The sequence below is a fragment of the Vanellus vanellus genome, assembly GCF_965231255.1.
Source record: "Vanellus vanellus genome assembly, chromosome: 1".
Lineage (NCBI taxonomy): Eukaryota > Metazoa > Chordata > Aves > Charadriiformes > Charadriidae > Vanellus > Vanellus vanellus.
The window spans coordinates 118,535,557-118,553,199 of NC_138905.1; the positions used below are offsets into that span (position 1 = coordinate 118,535,557).

At 40.9% G+C, this 17,643-nt stretch overlaps 1 protein-coding gene across 2 annotated transcripts; it reads left to right on the forward strand.

The window, feature by feature from the left end:
- The first annotated feature begins 942 nt into the window (after positions 1 to 942).
- On the forward strand, positions 943 to 17,343 carry IFNAR2 (interferon alpha and beta receptor subunit 2). Of its 2 annotated transcripts, XM_082494789.1 has the most exons (10): positions 943 to 1,073; positions 2,444 to 2,784; positions 4,130 to 4,226; positions 7,140 to 7,181; positions 7,495 to 7,624; positions 7,820 to 7,983; positions 10,275 to 10,447; positions 11,973 to 12,135; positions 12,582 to 12,700; positions 16,637 to 17,343. In XM_082494789.1, exons 2-10 carry the CDS (start codon positions 2,758 to 2,760, stop codon positions 17,309 to 17,311), a joined length of 1,590 nt encoding a protein of 529 aa, XP_082350915.1. In that variant the 5' UTR covers positions 943 to 1,073; positions 2,444 to 2,757; the 3' UTR covers positions 17,312 to 17,343. The 2 variants fall into 2 exon arrangements, with proteins under 2 accessions (XP_082350915.1, XP_082350916.1); XM_082494790.1 differs by lacking the exon at positions 943 to 1,073 and having other exon boundaries at positions 2,752 to 2,784; positions 7,569 to 7,624.
- Positions 17,344 to 17,643: the final 300 nt, after the last annotated feature.

Here is a 17,643-nt window from a genome sequence, read left to right on the forward strand (position 1 = left end):
GCTGAACAACTCCCCAAATGATATGTATGTCTGCCAATGAAGAAACAGAGGCCAACAGAGGTGTAGGGGGACAATGAGGTATAGTCAGTGAGGCTGCAGGTGCAGCAGGACATGGCCACTAACCAGACCTGGTTTCTTACCCCTCGCTCACCTCGGGTAGGTACCAAGGTTCTCTCATTAGGATCCCTCACATTACATGACACAGGCTGTTTTTAATACCACATTACTGCTGTTTCCACTATCAGAAAACACTTGAACAGAGGACACCTCATCCATTTGGGTGCCCATTAGAATCATAGAATCGTTTAGGTTGGAAAAGACCTTTAAGATCAAGTCCAACCGCAAACCTAACACTGCTCAGTCCACCATTAAACCACTTCCCTCAGCACCACCTCTACACGTCTTTTAAAGACCTCCAGGGATGGCGACTCAACTGCTTCCCGGGGCAGCCTGTTCCAACGCGTGACAACCCTTTTGGTGAAGAAATTTTTCCTAATATCCGACCTAAACCTCCCCTAGCGCAACCTGAGGCCGCTTCTTCTGGTCCTTAACGAAACACTTAGCAGCACCAGTACGCTCCCCCAACACTGAGGATGAGGAGACCGCAAACGAGGACGGCGATCAGCAAGCGCTTTTGCAGCCTTCCGCCGAGAGTTCCTTCACAACCACCGTCAACCATCGGGCGGGGGGGGGGGTGAGGAGGGGCGAGGCGGGTAACAGAAAACGAAACAAGGGCAGAAACCGCTTTCCGCGAGTGCGGAGAGCGAAACTGCGCTGTCGGCAGGGGAGCCTGCGGCCACCGGCGAAGGGCAGCTCCCGCCCCGCACGAACCAGCCCCCTCAGGCCGGGGCCCAACGGCCCTAACGGACGCTGACCCCGCGCATCGCGTTGGGCCGGGCCGGGCCGGGCCGGGCGGCGGGGGGCGGGGCCAGCCGCGCGCCCTGCGGCCGCAGCGCCCCCTCCGCCATTTCCCGTTGGGCGCCGGCGGCGGGTAACTTTCCCACGGCCTGACGAGGGGAGCCATGGGTGAGCCGGCGCGGAGCGCAGCCTGCAGGGAGGCCGCCGGCTGCGAGGTACGGCTAGGAAGGCGTCGGCGTCGTCTTCGTCGTCTTCCTCCCCCCCCCCCCCCCCCTTTCCCCCGCCTTTCCCTTGGTGGGTCGCTGCCCGTGGGGGTGAGGGGGGCCGCGCGCGCGTCTGTAGTGGGGGCGTTGGAGCTGCTCCGTTAGAGCAGCCGGAGCGAGGGCTGAGGCGGCCCCGAACCGCCTCAGGGCCCGGGCCGGCCGCGCTCGGTGTGCTCCCTTGTCTCCCTCGGGGAAGGAAGATGTCCCGTGGGGACCAGGTCTGCCTTCCCGAGCTGCGGTCAGGTGCCGGGGTTTCCTGGAAAGGTCTCTGGTTTCTGTTAGGGCTTTGCTGGGCGCGTTGTGGAGGCCGCTGGTGGCCGAAATCCGTGTCCCCGCAGCAGGTTTTGGCCTAATACCAGCGGAATCGCACGTAAAAGTCAGCGGGTTATTGGGATTGTTTGTTCGGCGGTGTCACTGAATGCGAAATTGGCCCTGGCGATAGTCCGTGAAGTGCATCGTAGCTAGTTTTGATGCAGGTAAACGTGTAGCTCAAGGCCGGAAATTTGTAAGGAAAAAATACACAACGGTAGACTCTGACAGAGCTTGTTGTTGCAAGTGCTGTTTCGCTGTTCCCCTTGCCGCACTGGAGCGGCACAGGGCAGCCGAGTCGTCTGTTGGTGTGTTTTAATGCTGCATGTCCCATGCTGGTTCCTTCAGTGGCATGTCCGGCTCCAGGAGCACTACTGGCGGTGTATGGAAAATGGACTTTGGGTGAATGGACTTGGATTATTCCGGTTAAATGATTTCAATATCCTTAGAAGTGCTTATCCAAAGTCCCCCAGCAAAGCCAGGAATAGGGTGTGGGCATAACATTACAACCCACAGTATGATTCCCTAGTTCACATGGTTTCAGTAGTAAAGTTGATCCATACGTTGTATTACCTGTATAGGTTTAGGACATTCCTTTGCTGACTTCTCTGCGTGAAACATCTCCTGTCGTGTCTGTCTCTCTCTCAGTATTCAGATAAGTAGATTTCTATGCCATCTGCTTGTTTCAAAGAATCGTGTGTGTTTTCTGCGCTACTGATCTGGAGCTTTCTGCAGTACAAACCAGTGACTTTCAAAACTTCAAAACCTGTTTGTTTGGTTGGTTTTGGTTTTGGTTTGGTTTTTTTTTTTTTTTCTGATTGGGAGCAAATACAAAACAACCCAGCCTGAACTCCAGTTAAAAATGAGCTGCCACTGAAGATGATGTGGAACTGTGAAGCTGAGTTTTGAAAGCACTGGGGGCTTCAGGCAACCCCCAGTGGAGTTACTGTGAGCCCAGGCTGATGAGTTGAGTGAGGGCTGGACTGACTAGTATTTCTATGGCTTCTCTCCAGGAATTGCTGAAGCTCTGAAGAAGAAGAGGAACAAAAGCTAATAAGAGTTCTGACAGAAATGGATTTCCCCTGGAATTTCACTGGCAATGGTAGAACAGCAGAGGACATCCAGATTTAGACACCTGTGCAAACCTGGAGATAAACCTGCGCAAACTCAGAGAGAAACCTTTTTTGTTACATTTTTCTTACATATTCTAAGGTGCTAAACATATAGCTTGGCTTTGAATATGCATCATATAAGATACACTTGTTGTTCAGCATATGGAGCCATACACAAGTCACTTTGGATTCCGAGACTGGGATAGTTGTTATCCATGACAGCATGTACAGCAAGGATCAAGGTAGGCAAATACATCCGTTGCGTAATGCTATATATGGAGTGCTTTGAACATGTCTTGTGATTAAGGATTAAGACATAAAGGAAATATTTTGCGAAGTAAATTTGGGATCCTCAAAGTTTTCCCATTAAGAGAAAATTTTCAACAGCCTGAAAAATGAGGTCCCGCGGATGTAACTGTTCTTTAAAGTGACTGTGAAAGCAATGCTCTTTGGCTTTAGGTTTCTGTGCGACTTCTGAACAAAGCTGGTAACCTTGTAGAAGTAGAAAGACTTTTTTTTTTTCTACTTGTGTAATCTGTAATCTTTATCTGAATGAGAAAGTAAAATTGTTTTATCTTCTGTCACATTCACTAGTGCCAAAACTAAATGGACTCAATACTTAATCACTTTCTAGTTGGCTGATATCAGTGATAAACTTGAAGATTTTGTCACTAGCAAATCTTATCCATAATTTTTAATGTTGATTGAAAAGAGGAAGACTTGTGTTTTATCATCTCCTAAATATCCCTCATGCTTGAATGAATTAATAAAATGAACCAAACTGAAAAGAACGTTCTCTTCTCTGTGGAATTGTGATACAGTTTCTCAACATTTATCCAGTGACTTCCTATAATCATGCTAAAACTGTGAGCAGAGAGAAGATTTACATCTTAGAGGAGGGTTTTTTAACACAGCATGTTAAAATCAGATTAATTAAGTTTGACCATAGTATAGTATGCTTTGTATTGGTTTTAAATTTTAAACTGTTTTGTTTTGCAGAGAATATAATTTAAGTTGTGTTTTAAAATAATTTTAAATTAAAAAACAATTTATTTGTATTAAACCTGAGGAGAAGATTCTTTGGAAATAGTTATACCCTTGCCCAGCCATCTATAGATGCAGTTGTTCTGTAGTAATTTGCCTGTCATTCAAAACCAGATCCTGCAAATATTAATGCTATAAGGATAATAAATAGAGTAAAATAATAACATCGAGGAGAGGGAATATTTTAATATTAAGTTTATGTTACAATTTTTAAATACATAAGATACAAGTTCCTTATAATTAATAATTTCATATTTTTTTCTAATCGCCCTCTTGATCATAGAGTGCTTTCTGTATTTATTTCAAATGGTAAAAGCCCTTCCCATGTGAAAAAAGGAAAGTGCTATTGTCATAAAATTGCCTGACTAATCAGAGGATCTTTCCCCCCCGCCCCTACTCCAATAGCAGTAACTGTTTCAGTACCACTGCCTCCCCCAAACATTGAAGAGGTTAAAATAACTCCTTGTACATAGACCTTGTTTTATTTGCAAATAATTTACTAGGATGATTTGCTGAATGTGATTGTTTTTAATGTATTTGCAGGTACAGAAGCAAAATGTTTATTTTGCAGTCAGTGGGTTATATTTCTTAATCACTCTGCAAACAGTGATGGATGGACCAATGCATTTTTATCAACTTGGTAGGTTGCCTGTACCTTTATATTGTAAGAGGCGTAGTACTGCTAATTTTTCACTAACACTGGTTCTGAGTTACTGACGTAAGATACCATCATCTTATTATAGAGCTCTCCCTGGAGTAGTTCACAGAATCAAGAATCTAGTGTATTGTATTCTACATACTCCGTTCTATACATAAACCATGATTTTTCTCATAAGACAGACATGCTTTGAAACAGCACATTGCATTCTGCCTCTCTAAGTACCCGGTGAACTCTTGGATGTGTTGTTTTTCATTTCTTGTTCTAATTTTTTTCAGGACTCCTTAGTTTCTGAATTAGCAGGCATGACAAACATAGTTTGTTGGTTGAACTGTAGTTGTAGTGGTAAACAGTGTGATAGGATCATTTAATTCCATAAAAAGGATCAGATGGTAAAAAAGTTTCCCCATTCAGCTTACAGACCATATTTATTTCTCCAGTCTAAAGTTTCCCAGTTATTTGGTCTAAGATTTTCTTTTTGTTTTCTGTCTCTCTTATATAACAGTGTAACCCACAAAATTTTGCAAATCTCCCACTGTCTTTGCTAAACATGTTTGTTGAAACAAAGTTCTGAGTCAGTTTGAACTCTAGATACATGGGATTTGATTTTTATAGGGAGAGACATTACATTATTACATTATTCTGTAAGAAGGTAGAAGAACAAATGCAGAAGGAAGATGTACAAGAGAGGATATCTGCGGTTTGAATGGCAAAATGAAGCTCGAGAGAGATGAGTTTTATGTCTTGTGAAAATATAAATTTGCTGCATGTGCAACTCAAATGAGCTGCTTTGCATCTAATTTCAGAAGGGATGCTGGGAGCATAGTTTAATATTTGTGAGACAGATGTCCAAAGAGCCAGATTTATGAGATACTTGGCTAAGTATCCATCCCAAATAATTTCAACAAACTTAGGTGCCCAGGTGTATTTGTATGTGCTTCTGTGTGTGCCCCCTGCTAATTACAGGGCAATTTTTAAGGCACTTCCCTGTAGCCGTAAAGATTCTGTGTAGATAACTCTTTAATTGGGTAGGAAATTTTTCCTTTCCTCTTCCAGTACTCTCTGCAAAAGTAGACAAGGATCATAAAATAACTGCATTAATCAATTAGGAAATTGTCCCAGTGTGTCTGGGACAGGACAGTTCCCACTGACCCACTTCTATTCTGAATCCCCTCTAATTTGCCAGGAATATGTATTCTGGTACTATGGTTCACATAGTTGGGGGTTAGACCAGATGACCTCCGGAGGTCACTTACAACCTCAGCCACTCTGCGATAGTCCTGTCTACATTATTTGTAGATCCCCATAAAAATAGTTTTAATTTTTTGTAAGGTATGTCCCAGAATTCTTTTCTCTTTTTACATTCATTCTTACTGTGGCACATCTTGTTGATACATCAAGTAGTTCTGTTATATTATTTGTCATAGTGTGGCACCTGAGAACCTCAGTTGTGGACAAGAGTGCTACTGTGTTAGTTGCTGTACAGATGTAAAGTCAAGGACAATCCTCATGCTACAGAAGTTGCCATTCTAAGTGAGATGAGGAGAATGAAATAACATGTTAAGACAGTAATAATCAGCACAGTTCAATGGGGGTATCAGGCCAGTGGTGTTTTGGGTATTGTCATATTTTTAGGTAGAGGGTTTAGATGTTAAGACAAAAGAGAGTTCATGGAGAAGAGTTTTAGGGGAAATAATGAAGTAATTTTGCAGATACATCCAGGGAGCTCATCTAAAGCATGCGAAAAAGCATGCATGTTTGAAATGAAACTAATAACTTCTTTGGCCAACTGAATATTGGAGTTAGTATCTCATCGGTAAGAGGACAGGCCACAAACTGCTTTTAAAATGAGGACAGGAAGTTTACATTTGTTGCACTCAGAAAGCAGAAGGGAGCTAAAGGATCTTGAGAAAAAAATTAGAAGTGTCAGAACAGTAATTTCAAGAATGTCTTGAAGCACCATGCTGAAAATATATGAATGATGCAAGACTGGGTTGGTCAAGGAAAAGAATTCTGAATACAATGAGAATCTGGATGAATGAACAGTCTCTTACAGAGGTTATACAAGAAGATGTGAGGACTCCTAGAATGTCAGGATTTACAAGAAGGCTGGGTTCAAGACATTACTCAGGTGGTAGGCCTGACTGACAGGCTGAATGTGGCCAGAGAAGAAGTGTTGCAGCATCTGTTGGTGTGGGTTTTTTTTTATTTTATTTTGCAGACAGAGAATAGAATGCTGTAGAGTTTCCCACAGGGAAATGTTACAGAAACAGGACACAAAATACAGAGTTAGTTTTGAAATAGAGCCTGAAATACGGAGTTATTGGAGTTGGCTGACTGAAGACAGTGAGTAGTATACGAAAGTTGTTAAAACTACAGCCTTGAGGACTCCCCACGTTTAGTGAAGAAGGACATTTGTGAAAATGATTGAATAATGTTCATCGAGTAATCAGAAATAGTATCTTTTGCCAGACCAGTTCTAATATTCTTGTTGTGACTTAAAGTGGTGTTTAATCGAGTGAGCTACTTGAAATATAGGCAGAATACTCTAAGACGATATTTGGTAAGAATATCTTAAGTATGTTTATTCACACTGAGTCTTGACCTCATCTGGCAAGGATCAGCATAAGCCTGGACCACAGTGCAGTTAGCAAAGAACCAGCTCCTAGGAGCCTCAAATTAATGACAGAGGTTGGAAGGGGACATCCCATACTCTGGGGAAGGAGGGGAGGGTAGAGGAAAGTAGTAGGAAGAAGATGTGAAAGAGAGAAACATTTCCACTGAGGGAATATGGAGTATTGTCTCTAATTATTGCAAATTAATATTGCGAATAGTAAGCTAATAATCAGACATTGTAGACATACAAATGCATTAATACATAGTTTCGTTTTCCAGTGTACATCAGCATTTTGTCTACAGCTTGTTGCAGCTGGCCCGGTAAGAGGTTTTTATTGTCTTTCAAATGCTTTTCCTAACACAGTTCAAAAAACTTGCATATTCTCACCAAGCATCATTTTAAAACTTCATGCTTTTTTGAAGAAAGAACTTAATAGAAATATAGTACAGGGGGACAGTCCTTTGCATTGTTCTTTCTATTGGGCTGAACTTTGTTCTATTGTTGCTTTATTTTGGGGGAAATATTGCACTGCTCTAATTGGGTTTACTGATTAGAATTATTGCTGTCTCACATTTGTTTGCCATTCATATTGGTGGGCTGTTTGTTTTTGTAAGTTGTTTTTCCCCTTTCTAGAAAGATTTCTGGGAGAGCCACCGCGCAACCTACAAATGGAATCTTGCAATTTTCAGCACATTTTGTCCTGGCAGGCAAAAAGTGATCCAGCTGTGCCAACATACTATCGTGTGCTGTACAGTGACCGCAGGCAAGTCTTACTTTATAAGACAGAAATTTTGCTTTTAATGTTTATCAACTCAAAATACTAAGGCTGGGGTTTTCTTGTTCCTTTGTCTGTTTTTCCACTCAGAAATTCTCACCCCCCCACCATCTCCCTCAATGCTTTCTTGTATCAGAGAATCCAGGTAGATTATCTTAATCTTTAATTTATCTTGATTTACAGGAACTGGAAGACTGCTAAACAATGTTCAGCTATTACACAACTGTCCTGTAACCTGACAGATGATTTTAAAGAGCTTAACACCGAGTATTCAACGTTGGTTCAGAGCTTCATAGGAACTGAAGTATTCAATTCTTCTGTATTTGGTTTTGAGCCACTTACTGACAGTAAGTTCTCTGTCTGCATTTGCTCATTTTAGTAGTTTTTATTCATAGCTGATGTATAAATGATATTCTGCTAGCTTTACAGTAAGACACTCCAAACTAACTTGGTCAGTAGCTTATTCCTTTATCTAAGAGAATATGAATTTGTGTATAATATAGTGCATATCAGATACAAGACATAGACTATGTAGATAGCTTTCTAAAATTAGTGGCTACAGTAGTTCTGATAAATGGACGAGGCTCTAGTTTTGAAATAAAATGTATATATAAATATAGAGGAAATAGCCTTGTATCAAGCATTAACAAGCACAGAATAAAAATCTCTAAGTGCATAAGATACATAACATTAAAGGAAAAAACCATTGTTTTTAGGTCTTCAAGTAGTCATTGTTAACAGTTAAAGAAATACCAAGTCTGCACGAGATGTAGGGGAAGAGATTTACTTGTTTGTTCAGCAATCTGCTCTTTTCCCTTTCCTTGCTGAAAAAAGATGCTTATTAGCTGTGACATCTTATAATACCAGAGGTGGCTTCAGCCTTAGTTGTGCTTAGTATTCAGTTTTGAAGTAACAGAAACAGAGATTGAAGAACAAATTGGAGGACTAAGGAGAAGAGAGGTCACGTTACCTCTGAATTCAGCACAGAGGTAGCCGCTGCTGTGTCCACTTAGAGTCTCAGAAATGATGAAAAATTGGAGACGGTAGGTAGAATAGCCACAAGGATATCTGAATGATTTGAGAACACCCCTCTGAGGTGGAGGCCTTCAGTCTTTCTGCAGTTAGTTTAATAGAGAAGGATCAGGAGGTGTATTGACCAGTAGTTAATATGATGGCAGGCTGCTTCAGTCTTGTAAACAAAGCCTAACATCATGCCCTGACTGGAAGCTGAAGCTAGGTAAATTTTGGCTAGGAAATAGAGGCATATTTTGAACTGAGCACTGGAACAAACTGTCAGGTGCTCTGACTGATTTTCCATCACTGGTGACTTGTAAATTAAAGTTGGATGTGTTGCTAGTAGTTCTGTAGTTCAAACTATAAGCACTTGAGGGAAGTTGTGTTTTCCAGGGCACGGTACTTAGATGAACCCTGTAGTCTTTTCTTGGTTTACAGTGCCTGAATAGGAAAGGATCAATATTCTGAGATATTTCTCTGCTGGGTGTAGTTGATGCCTACTTTCAAATACCTACGGTGGAATGTCACTCCTGTTGAGAGATGGATTTGAGCAAAGACAGAAGCCCTTCATAACAGAGAGCCAGGAGAACAACCACATTTGACTGTAAACAGATTTAAGCTAATGTTTATTTGTAACTTAAAACAAAGATGAGAAAGGAGTTAAGTGTGCAACCGTTTGACTAGGACATGCTTTCCTATTTGAGAATAGATGAAAGCTCACATTTGTTCTAAGTATTAAACTTTTTTTTTTTTTTTGCTTTCTACCCTGTTTCAGGAACAGAAGTAGTTAGTAAATGTATATTGCTTTTGCTTGTTTGAATTTTGCAGAAGTTGGCAAACCAGTCTCCATCTTGATCAAAATGTGTGTGCTTCTGGAAAATACAAACTAAATTTTCATGGGGTTTTGCCCCACAATGTACTACGCAGAAATGGAGGGTTATGGAGAGAATTTGTTCTCACACCGTTTTCCAACATTCCTACTTCTTTCCTGTGTTGGAGGAAAGAAGATCTGAGGCTTGATTCACTATGGGAGTTCCTCTGATCTTGATGGATGTGTAGTTCTGGAGAGAGGAGACAATTAGTGTGCATGGCTCTTCAAACATGTACGTGTTCTGAGGACCGGAACTTGAGAGATTACTTTGAACTCAATGGAAGTCTCACAGAAGTGTAACTGTTTCACTAGGGTTGTCAGAGTTTTTAGCCTTCCAAGCTCAGCTGTCAAGTTTAGACCTATTGCCTTCCTTGCAACCAGTATGAATATCTGTAGGGCTACACACCACTACATTTCTACAGAGTGACTAGAAGATGATGATGATCAAGAAAGTAATCAGGTTTTCCTATACATTAACCTCATAAAAAGCTTACATCTCTGTGGAGCTGAAGCAAAGCCTCTGTCACCTTTCTGCTTCTGCCCTCCCTTCCACAGCTTTCTGTTTTTAAAATTCAGTCATGCGGGAAAGGATTGTTTGACTGTGGAACTTAAATGTTGCAAGGCCTTGTGGATTTACAACAGTGATATACTCTGGAATCTGATTAGTCAGCTATATATCCATATCCATCACCGAAATAGAATTGGTACTGAATACATACTGTGTATTTTTTTTTCTCTTCCTTTTTTCAATAGCATTCCTGGGACCCCCAGAAGTTAATATTAGTTCCTGTGTAAACTGCATAAATGTCACCATAAAGCTGCCAACCTCTCACTTAATAAAAAATGAAAAGCCCCAGTCTTTAATTGATATATATGAAGACCTTGAATATGCTATAATACTGAAAACACTCGATGGAGAGCATAAGGTAAAGAAATTTTTGTTTTATTTGTGCGTTAGGGGAGAAATAACAAAGCATAGAATGGCTCTGATATTTAGCAGATTCACAGAAGCAAATGTGTCAATAGAAGATACTTAGAAGAAAACAAAGAGAATGGCCAACATAATCTAAGATGCTTTTTACTGCAGAATAGCAGGCCTAGAAGAGGAATACTGGTTGTCGCGTATCCTTACTTGAAACAAAGCACAAGGCACTGGCTCAAGTGATTATTCTCTGGGAAGACAAGGGAAAGACAGTTTAGCAGAAACTACTAGCATGTATATGCACAGCTGATAGGAAAATAGGTTCAGAAAGCAGTTCAGTAGTTTTCCATCAAACTGGAAAAATGATTCCAGTTAGTTTCTGAAACAACCTATTCTGGGTCTGGTACTATTTAATTGGTTTTTTGGTAGTTTTTTGCATGCTGAAATAAAAAGGTAGACAGGCATGATTAGAAATTAAAATGATCCTCACAAAATGGAGACATAATCTTAAAATAATAGGAGATAATTCAATAAAGACCAATGCAAGGCATAACACTTACGAATAATTGTCTGTGTAATAAGTAAAGTGGTAAGAGCTACACGGGCAGCAGTTTTGCCAGAAACAATGAGCATTGTGTAATATTACAAGATAAACATGACTCACATGTTGCTGAGAGATTAAAAAAAACATATTTTTACGTACTCTGTACTTGTAAAGCCCACCTACCTTGCACCAGTCTGGGGTTCAGAAAAGGCACAGACCAGTTGAGCAGGATCCAGAAAGGAACAGTGAGGACTGTGGGGGATCCTGACACATGAACTGTGAGGAAATGCTGGAATAATAGGGGACCTCTTAGTGTAAGCAAGCAAAGCACAGTTAGCTGCCAGAGTCTCTGAGTATGTAAATATTTACTACAGAAAAAGAGGAATTACACTATTCACTGTGACTTTGACCAAAACCAGTGAAATTAAATTGGCAGTTGTGCAGACTTTACGTTAAACATCAAGAGAGCCATTAACACCTGGGCTGGCAAAGCACTGGAATAAGTTGCCTAACTAGAGCATGGACTGCCTGTACTGAAAGTTTGGAGCAGCAGGTCAGGCAGGTACCTGTTGGGAATTTAATCTGTCTAACTCATTCTGGCGTGAGTCACAGAAGAAGGACCATAACTTGCCTGCCGTGGATATTTTTGCACTGATTTCTGAATCAGAATATCACTTGCAGTTTCAAAGCTGTAGAATCTATGTGAGGCTACTTCAAGGGGACATATAGTGACCAACAGTTGGGAGCCGGAAGGTAGTTTATCTTTGATAACGTGGTATTTCACAAACAGGCATAGGTAAGTATCTTGACATCAGCTAGAACTAGAGATGAGGCAGTTGTCTAGGTAAACTGCTGAGTTACTGTGTCAGTTTTTGCAGTTTCACATGCTACTGCATTTCTCTGAAATAGCCATAATGTTTTATCAGTGTCTTGGGAGCTTTTTTTCGGTAAATAGCTAACTTTAAAACATTGTCTTTCATGACAGAGGCTGCATAAGAAAATCACTGAAGAAATTTTTAGTACTGTCATTGAAGAATTGTATCCAAATAGAAATTACTGTGTGTCTGTTGTGGTCACTGCATCTCTAAACAAAAATTCCATCCCATCAGCCTGGAAATGTATAACTGCAGACTCTGTAGCTCAACAAGGTAACTGTGCTGTGGTGGAGGAATGGATTTTCTGATTTGATTATGTGCAAGTGTTTTCTTTTTATGCAGAAAGATTTTCAAGTCAGTTAATTGCTAATCGGAAAGTACCTTCTAAGTGATAAACGTAATGGGGATTTATATGTGAAACATAAAAACCCATCCACTTTGGGGCTACAAATCTGTTGTTAATCTTGTGAACCACAGAAATCTCCACTAACTGTGTAAATGGTTATTAAAGATGGTATAATTTCTTTCTTAATTCCTGAATCTAATTTTGGATTTGATCTTGTTTTGACTTTGGACTAGATGACCTCCAGAGGTCCCTTCTAACCAAAATTATTCTGTGATTCTAAATAGGTGTTCTGAGTGTGAAATGTGAAATATGAAATGTGGTCATTGGAAACTTCATTCACGTATGTTTATTTGTTTGGTTTTTTCACTTGCAGATTATTATACAGTTGCAATCGCAGGTGCTGTATGTTTTTCACTGATCTTAGCTGTTGCACTGAAGTGTCTGCATGCAGGGGGTTATACTCTTCAAAGAAAATCACTTCCACCTAATTTGGTATGTAATAATTTTCATATTTAACCTTCCTGGTTGGGAGGACAAAGTTTACCATCTGAAATTTCTAATCCTGTATATTAGGCACAAGTTATGTAATTACATGTAATGTTTTAATTTGCAGTTTACCAATGTCAGAGATAGTCTATAGGCTGCTAAATCTTGTCTGTTCTGCAGAGCAAATAGTCTTTTTCAGAACCATTTCTTGCTACATCTGTGGCAAGTTACTAACAGAGAGAGAAATGTCATCATTCCACCCTACTCGGCATTTGTGAAGCCGCACCTGGAGTACTGTGTCCAGGTCTAGTCCGCACAGCGCAAGAAAGATGTGGACAGACTGGAGAGGGTCCAGAGTATGGCCACAAGGATGATCAAAGGGCTGGAGAACCTACCCTGTGAGGAAAGACTGAAGGAGTTAGGTCCTTTCTCCCTGGAGAAGAGATGGCTCAGGGGGTACCTCATTACAGTATTCCCGTACTTAAAAGAGCTGCTGCAAACAGGACAGAGGCTCTCAAGACAAAGGGCAATGGCTACAAGTTGCACTGTGGGAAGTTTGATGTCAATGTAAGAAAGATTTTTATTTTATTTTTTTTTTACAGTGAGAACAATCAATCACTGGAACAACCTTCCCAAGGATGTGGTAGAGTTCCTATCACTGGAGGTTTTCAATATGTGATTGGACATGGTGGTAGATAATCTCATGTAGGCTCCCTCTCCCGTGAAAGGTTGGACCAGAAGGTCTTTTGTGGTCCCATCCAGCCTGGGCTGTTCTAGGACTTTATGAAGTCAGAGGGGGCAGGGAGTAGTCAAGGGGACACTTTCCCTCACCCCCCCACCCCCCAAAAAATATCTTTAAATGAACTTTTTGTGGTACACAGAAGCAGGCTAGGTCCTACAGCAGAGCACCCGGCATAGGACAATTAACCCCTTGCCCTTTGAAAATCACCTTATATGTAAATCCTTCCTGCAGCCAGGGCAGTAACTCCAAAACAAAAAAAACCTACTCCGGTTCTTAGGTGAAGTGTCTAGGGAGAAGACCTGTTCTCCACCAAGAAGGATGCTCTGAAAACATTCAGGAGCAATGTGTATCCATTGCTCCTTTGTAAAGCAGTTTCTGGCACATTTTGCCTCCATTATTTCACCCTGTAGTATTGTACTCCTCTCTAAGAACAAAACCAGTTACCCCATAATATTTTTTTCCATTTATTACACCAAAAATCAGAGCGTTCCCTGAAGATCTGAGGATAGTTTAGCCAGGTCTCTGGTTGCTGGAGTTTAAAGGCATTCCGAGAGATTCTACGACTGAAAGCAAATATTTTAAACTTGCCTTCAAGGTCTTCTCTTTATCATGGTTCCATAGGAAAGCAAGCTGAAAAGACAAAAGGTAGCTTTAAGACCCAGTTGGGTATGGGCATATTGTTCCTGTAATCATGCACATAAAATGGTCTGGAGTTGGGAGTTTTGGTTTCATTATCCCCAAAAGATGGGCCAGTTGTTTAGGCACATCTGGAGAAGAAAATAAGACTTTTTTCTTCCCTAAAGCTATGCTTTGTGGTTATTGTCCACAAAAGGAGTGAAGGACAGCATATGGGAAGTGCTAAAAGTAAAAGTTCAGCAGGCTGATAAGAGCAAGATCTGAATAGTTGTTGGAAATTATCTCATACATAATAAATAACAGCTTACTCTCAATTCTCCTCAACAAGGAGACAAAAAGACAGACCATCAAAGACCTTCCTAGAGATGAGACACTGATTTGAGATAGCAGTCTTTAAAGCATGTTGTTTCTCAGGAAGCCTGACCCTGCTTTGTAATATCAGCGGTATCTTCTCAGTCGAAGGGAAAATCTTCTTTACTGAAATCAGATATGTTTTGCACATCCCCACCTTTCCAGTTTCATGTGTATCTCATACCATAGATTGAGAGGCAATTATGCGTGGATATGTCCCTGCTAGAAAAGTATCTTAGTTGTTGATTCCAGAACTGTTACTAGCAAGTTCAGGATCACTTCTCTGGGTAACCTGATGTCTGTCTGTCTGCTCCAGTCTCAGTAATGATTTATTGCTGTATTCCGATATAAACAGGCATTGGTGAAAAGGATGACTGATAGTGGAACACTTAGTAGGAAAAAAAAATATTTATATGCAAGTTATCTCTGCCAGAATCTAGAGCTGGCAGAGATATCGTAGAAACTAACTCCTGGACCAGGCTGTCATAATCTATCTGAATATTGGAGTTAGGTGAAAACAAAGAGCAAAAGAAAAGAAAAGAAACGATATAGCTCTGGAAGAAAGCATAGTCAGGGTGGGGGTAGGGGGGCGGATGGGCATGTACACAAGGCATGTACCTGCATCACCTCCAAATGCCAAGGTATTCTCAGTAGTCACATAAAGAATCATAGAATGGTTTGTGTTGGAAGGGACCCTAAAGATCATCTAGTTCCACCCCCCTGCCATGGGTACCCACTAGACCAGGTTGCTCAAGGCCCTATCCAACCTGGCCTTGAACACTTCCAGGGATGGGGCAGCCACAACTTCCTCGGGCAACCTGTTCCAGTGTCTCACCACCCTCACAGTAAAGATTTTCTTCCTAGTATCTCATCTAAATCTACTCCCTTTCAGTTTAAAACCATGACCCTTCATCCTATCACTACACTCCCTGATAAAGAGTCCATCCCCAGCTCTCCTGTAGGCCCCGTTTAGGTACTGGAAGGCTGCCACAAGGTCGCCCTGAAGCCTTCTCTTCTCCAGGCTGAATGACCCCAACTCTCGCAGCTTGTCCTCATCAGAGAGGTGCTCCATCCCCCTGATCATCTTTGTGGCCCTCCTCTGGACTTGCTTGAACAGGTCCATGTCCTTCTTATGTTGGGGGCCCCATAGGTGGACGCAGTACTCCACGTGGGGTCTCATAAGAGCAGAGCAGAGCCGAAGAATCAGCTCCCATGGTTAAGGAAGAGTACTTAAGGAAGAAAGATAGGTAATATCAATATACCACTCAAATTGTTCTACTATTTTGAATAAAATAATCTTTCTTTGACTTTTTCTGTGATCAAGTGTCATGTCTTAGTGCTTGAGGAAGCCAGTCCCAAGTCAGCAAATTTTTTATTTTAATAGAAGAAACTGAACTGCCACTAAATTTCAAGCAAAAATCACAAGATTCTGGAACTTGTTTCTATCCATCTTTGCTTGCTTGCTTTTTTTTTTTTTTTATAGTCTGACTTCTTTTGCATTTAATTCTTCGGTGTTTTTCAGCATAAATATTTTCCATTTTCTATAAACATATTCAGAGCAGATTGGTATCAAATTTTCTAAGACTTTTTTTTCCTCGTGTTTCTGTCCTTTGCTGTCATTACCTTCATATCCCTAAGATTGCTGAACATGACTTTGCCAAATAGTGTCTAAGGTTAATTTTCCCCCAAAACTTTGCATATTCAATAATCCTCAGAAGGATCCGCAGAGTAAAACTGAGAAAATGGGACTTGGGATGTTACTTAGTTAATTGCTTCAAATGGTACGTTTCTAAAGGACATTAAAATTGATCCTCTATGTAAGGCTTCTCTTTTGCGTGGTAACTGCAAGAGCTACTAGAGAGTTGCAAGACTCACCTCAGGTTTAAGATGTACTTCTAAAATGAGTTTTTAGTCTTAGAAAGGTATCTCAAAAATCGGAATTCAAGCGTTTCATGCCTGACGCTGCTTGGCATTAGTGTAGTTTCTTTAAGGCTGTCCAATGCTGCAGGCTGATTTGTAGTGAAGGCTGTCAATATTTACAGGAATGGAGAAGAGGGAACAATCCCAGATGCCCGTAACTCTGCAGAAAAAGCCAAAGATGTGGCACAGGAGGAATCATCTGACTAACAACCTCACGACTGGGTTTTTTTTTTCATGTTTCTGTACGTATGCACAAATTTGGCTGATTTTTTTAATTCACTTTGCTCTTTTAGGTATTCATCAGGAAGTTAGCCTATTCACCTTGGATATTCAAATCTGAAGAAATAGCCTCTGTAGAGATCATTTACAAAGAGTTTAAAAAAAGGATAAATGAATCCAGTGGTGGTGTCAGTGATGAAGATGACAGTGACAGCGATGCTGTAAGTAATCATGGCTACGCAAGGCGTGATATCATAAGTAGAGTACCTCATTCCTCTGACACGCCAAATGGATTCGTGCAGTACTCTACAAGTAGTACATGTGATGACAGCAGCAGCCAGGCAAGTGAACCCTCAGACGTTGACCCAGATTTTGAAGAGCACGAGATGGACATTGAAGAAGACAAAGACACAAGTAGTGAATCACTTAATCCTGTCTCTGAGGTAAATTGTAACTATTCTAGGCGAAGGAACAGTGCTTGCTTTACCATTAACTTACAAACAGTGCTGTTGGGAGCCTCTGAAGAGAACGTGGATAGTTCTGCAGCTCTTCTTTCTTCCCAAGAGGATGCAGTTGACTGGCAGTGTGCTCATGCTTTTGAAGCAAAACTCCTGGATGACACAGAAAGTGTGCAGAAACCACACTGTCATAACAGCTCTCAGGAATGGCAAAATTCCTCTCGTTCTTCTGATGAAAGTGACTCATCAGATTCAGATACGGACCAAAAAACTGAATACATAAGAAGATGAATAAATGAGAACCACTATTATTTTATAACATACGAATCAATATTGTCCAACTTTACTTCTGGACTCAATGTACAGCTCTTGTCTTTTTCTTTTTTGAACATTCTGTGAGTATATGCCTGAACACTGAAAATATCCAACACTCATTTTTAACAAGCATTTCTCTGTTCTCTGCAGGTTGCTCTAGGTGTGGTTCAGGTTGGATTGTTCACAGAGAAACATAAATGACAGTTCAGATGCAGCATAAAGAGTAGTGATTTCATTTTGCAGTTTGGTAGTGAATTATACCTTTTAGCCTTTAAAAAGGAAATATTTTCTATAACTTAAGTGAAACC

Excerpts from the sequence above, each read along its gene's own strand:
- IFNAR2 (XM_082494789.1), top strand. The coding sequence starts at position 2,758 with ATGACAGCATGTACAGCAAGGATCAAG. Across the intron at positions 2,785-4,129 it reads CATGTACAGCAAGGATCAAG|GTACAGAAGCAAAATGTTTA; the intron begins GTAGGCAAATAC and ends ATGTATTTGCAG. Across the intron at positions 12,136-12,581 it reads AGACTCTGTAGCTCAACAAG|ATTATTATACAGTTGCAATC; the intron begins GTAACTGTGCTG and ends TTTCACTTGCAG.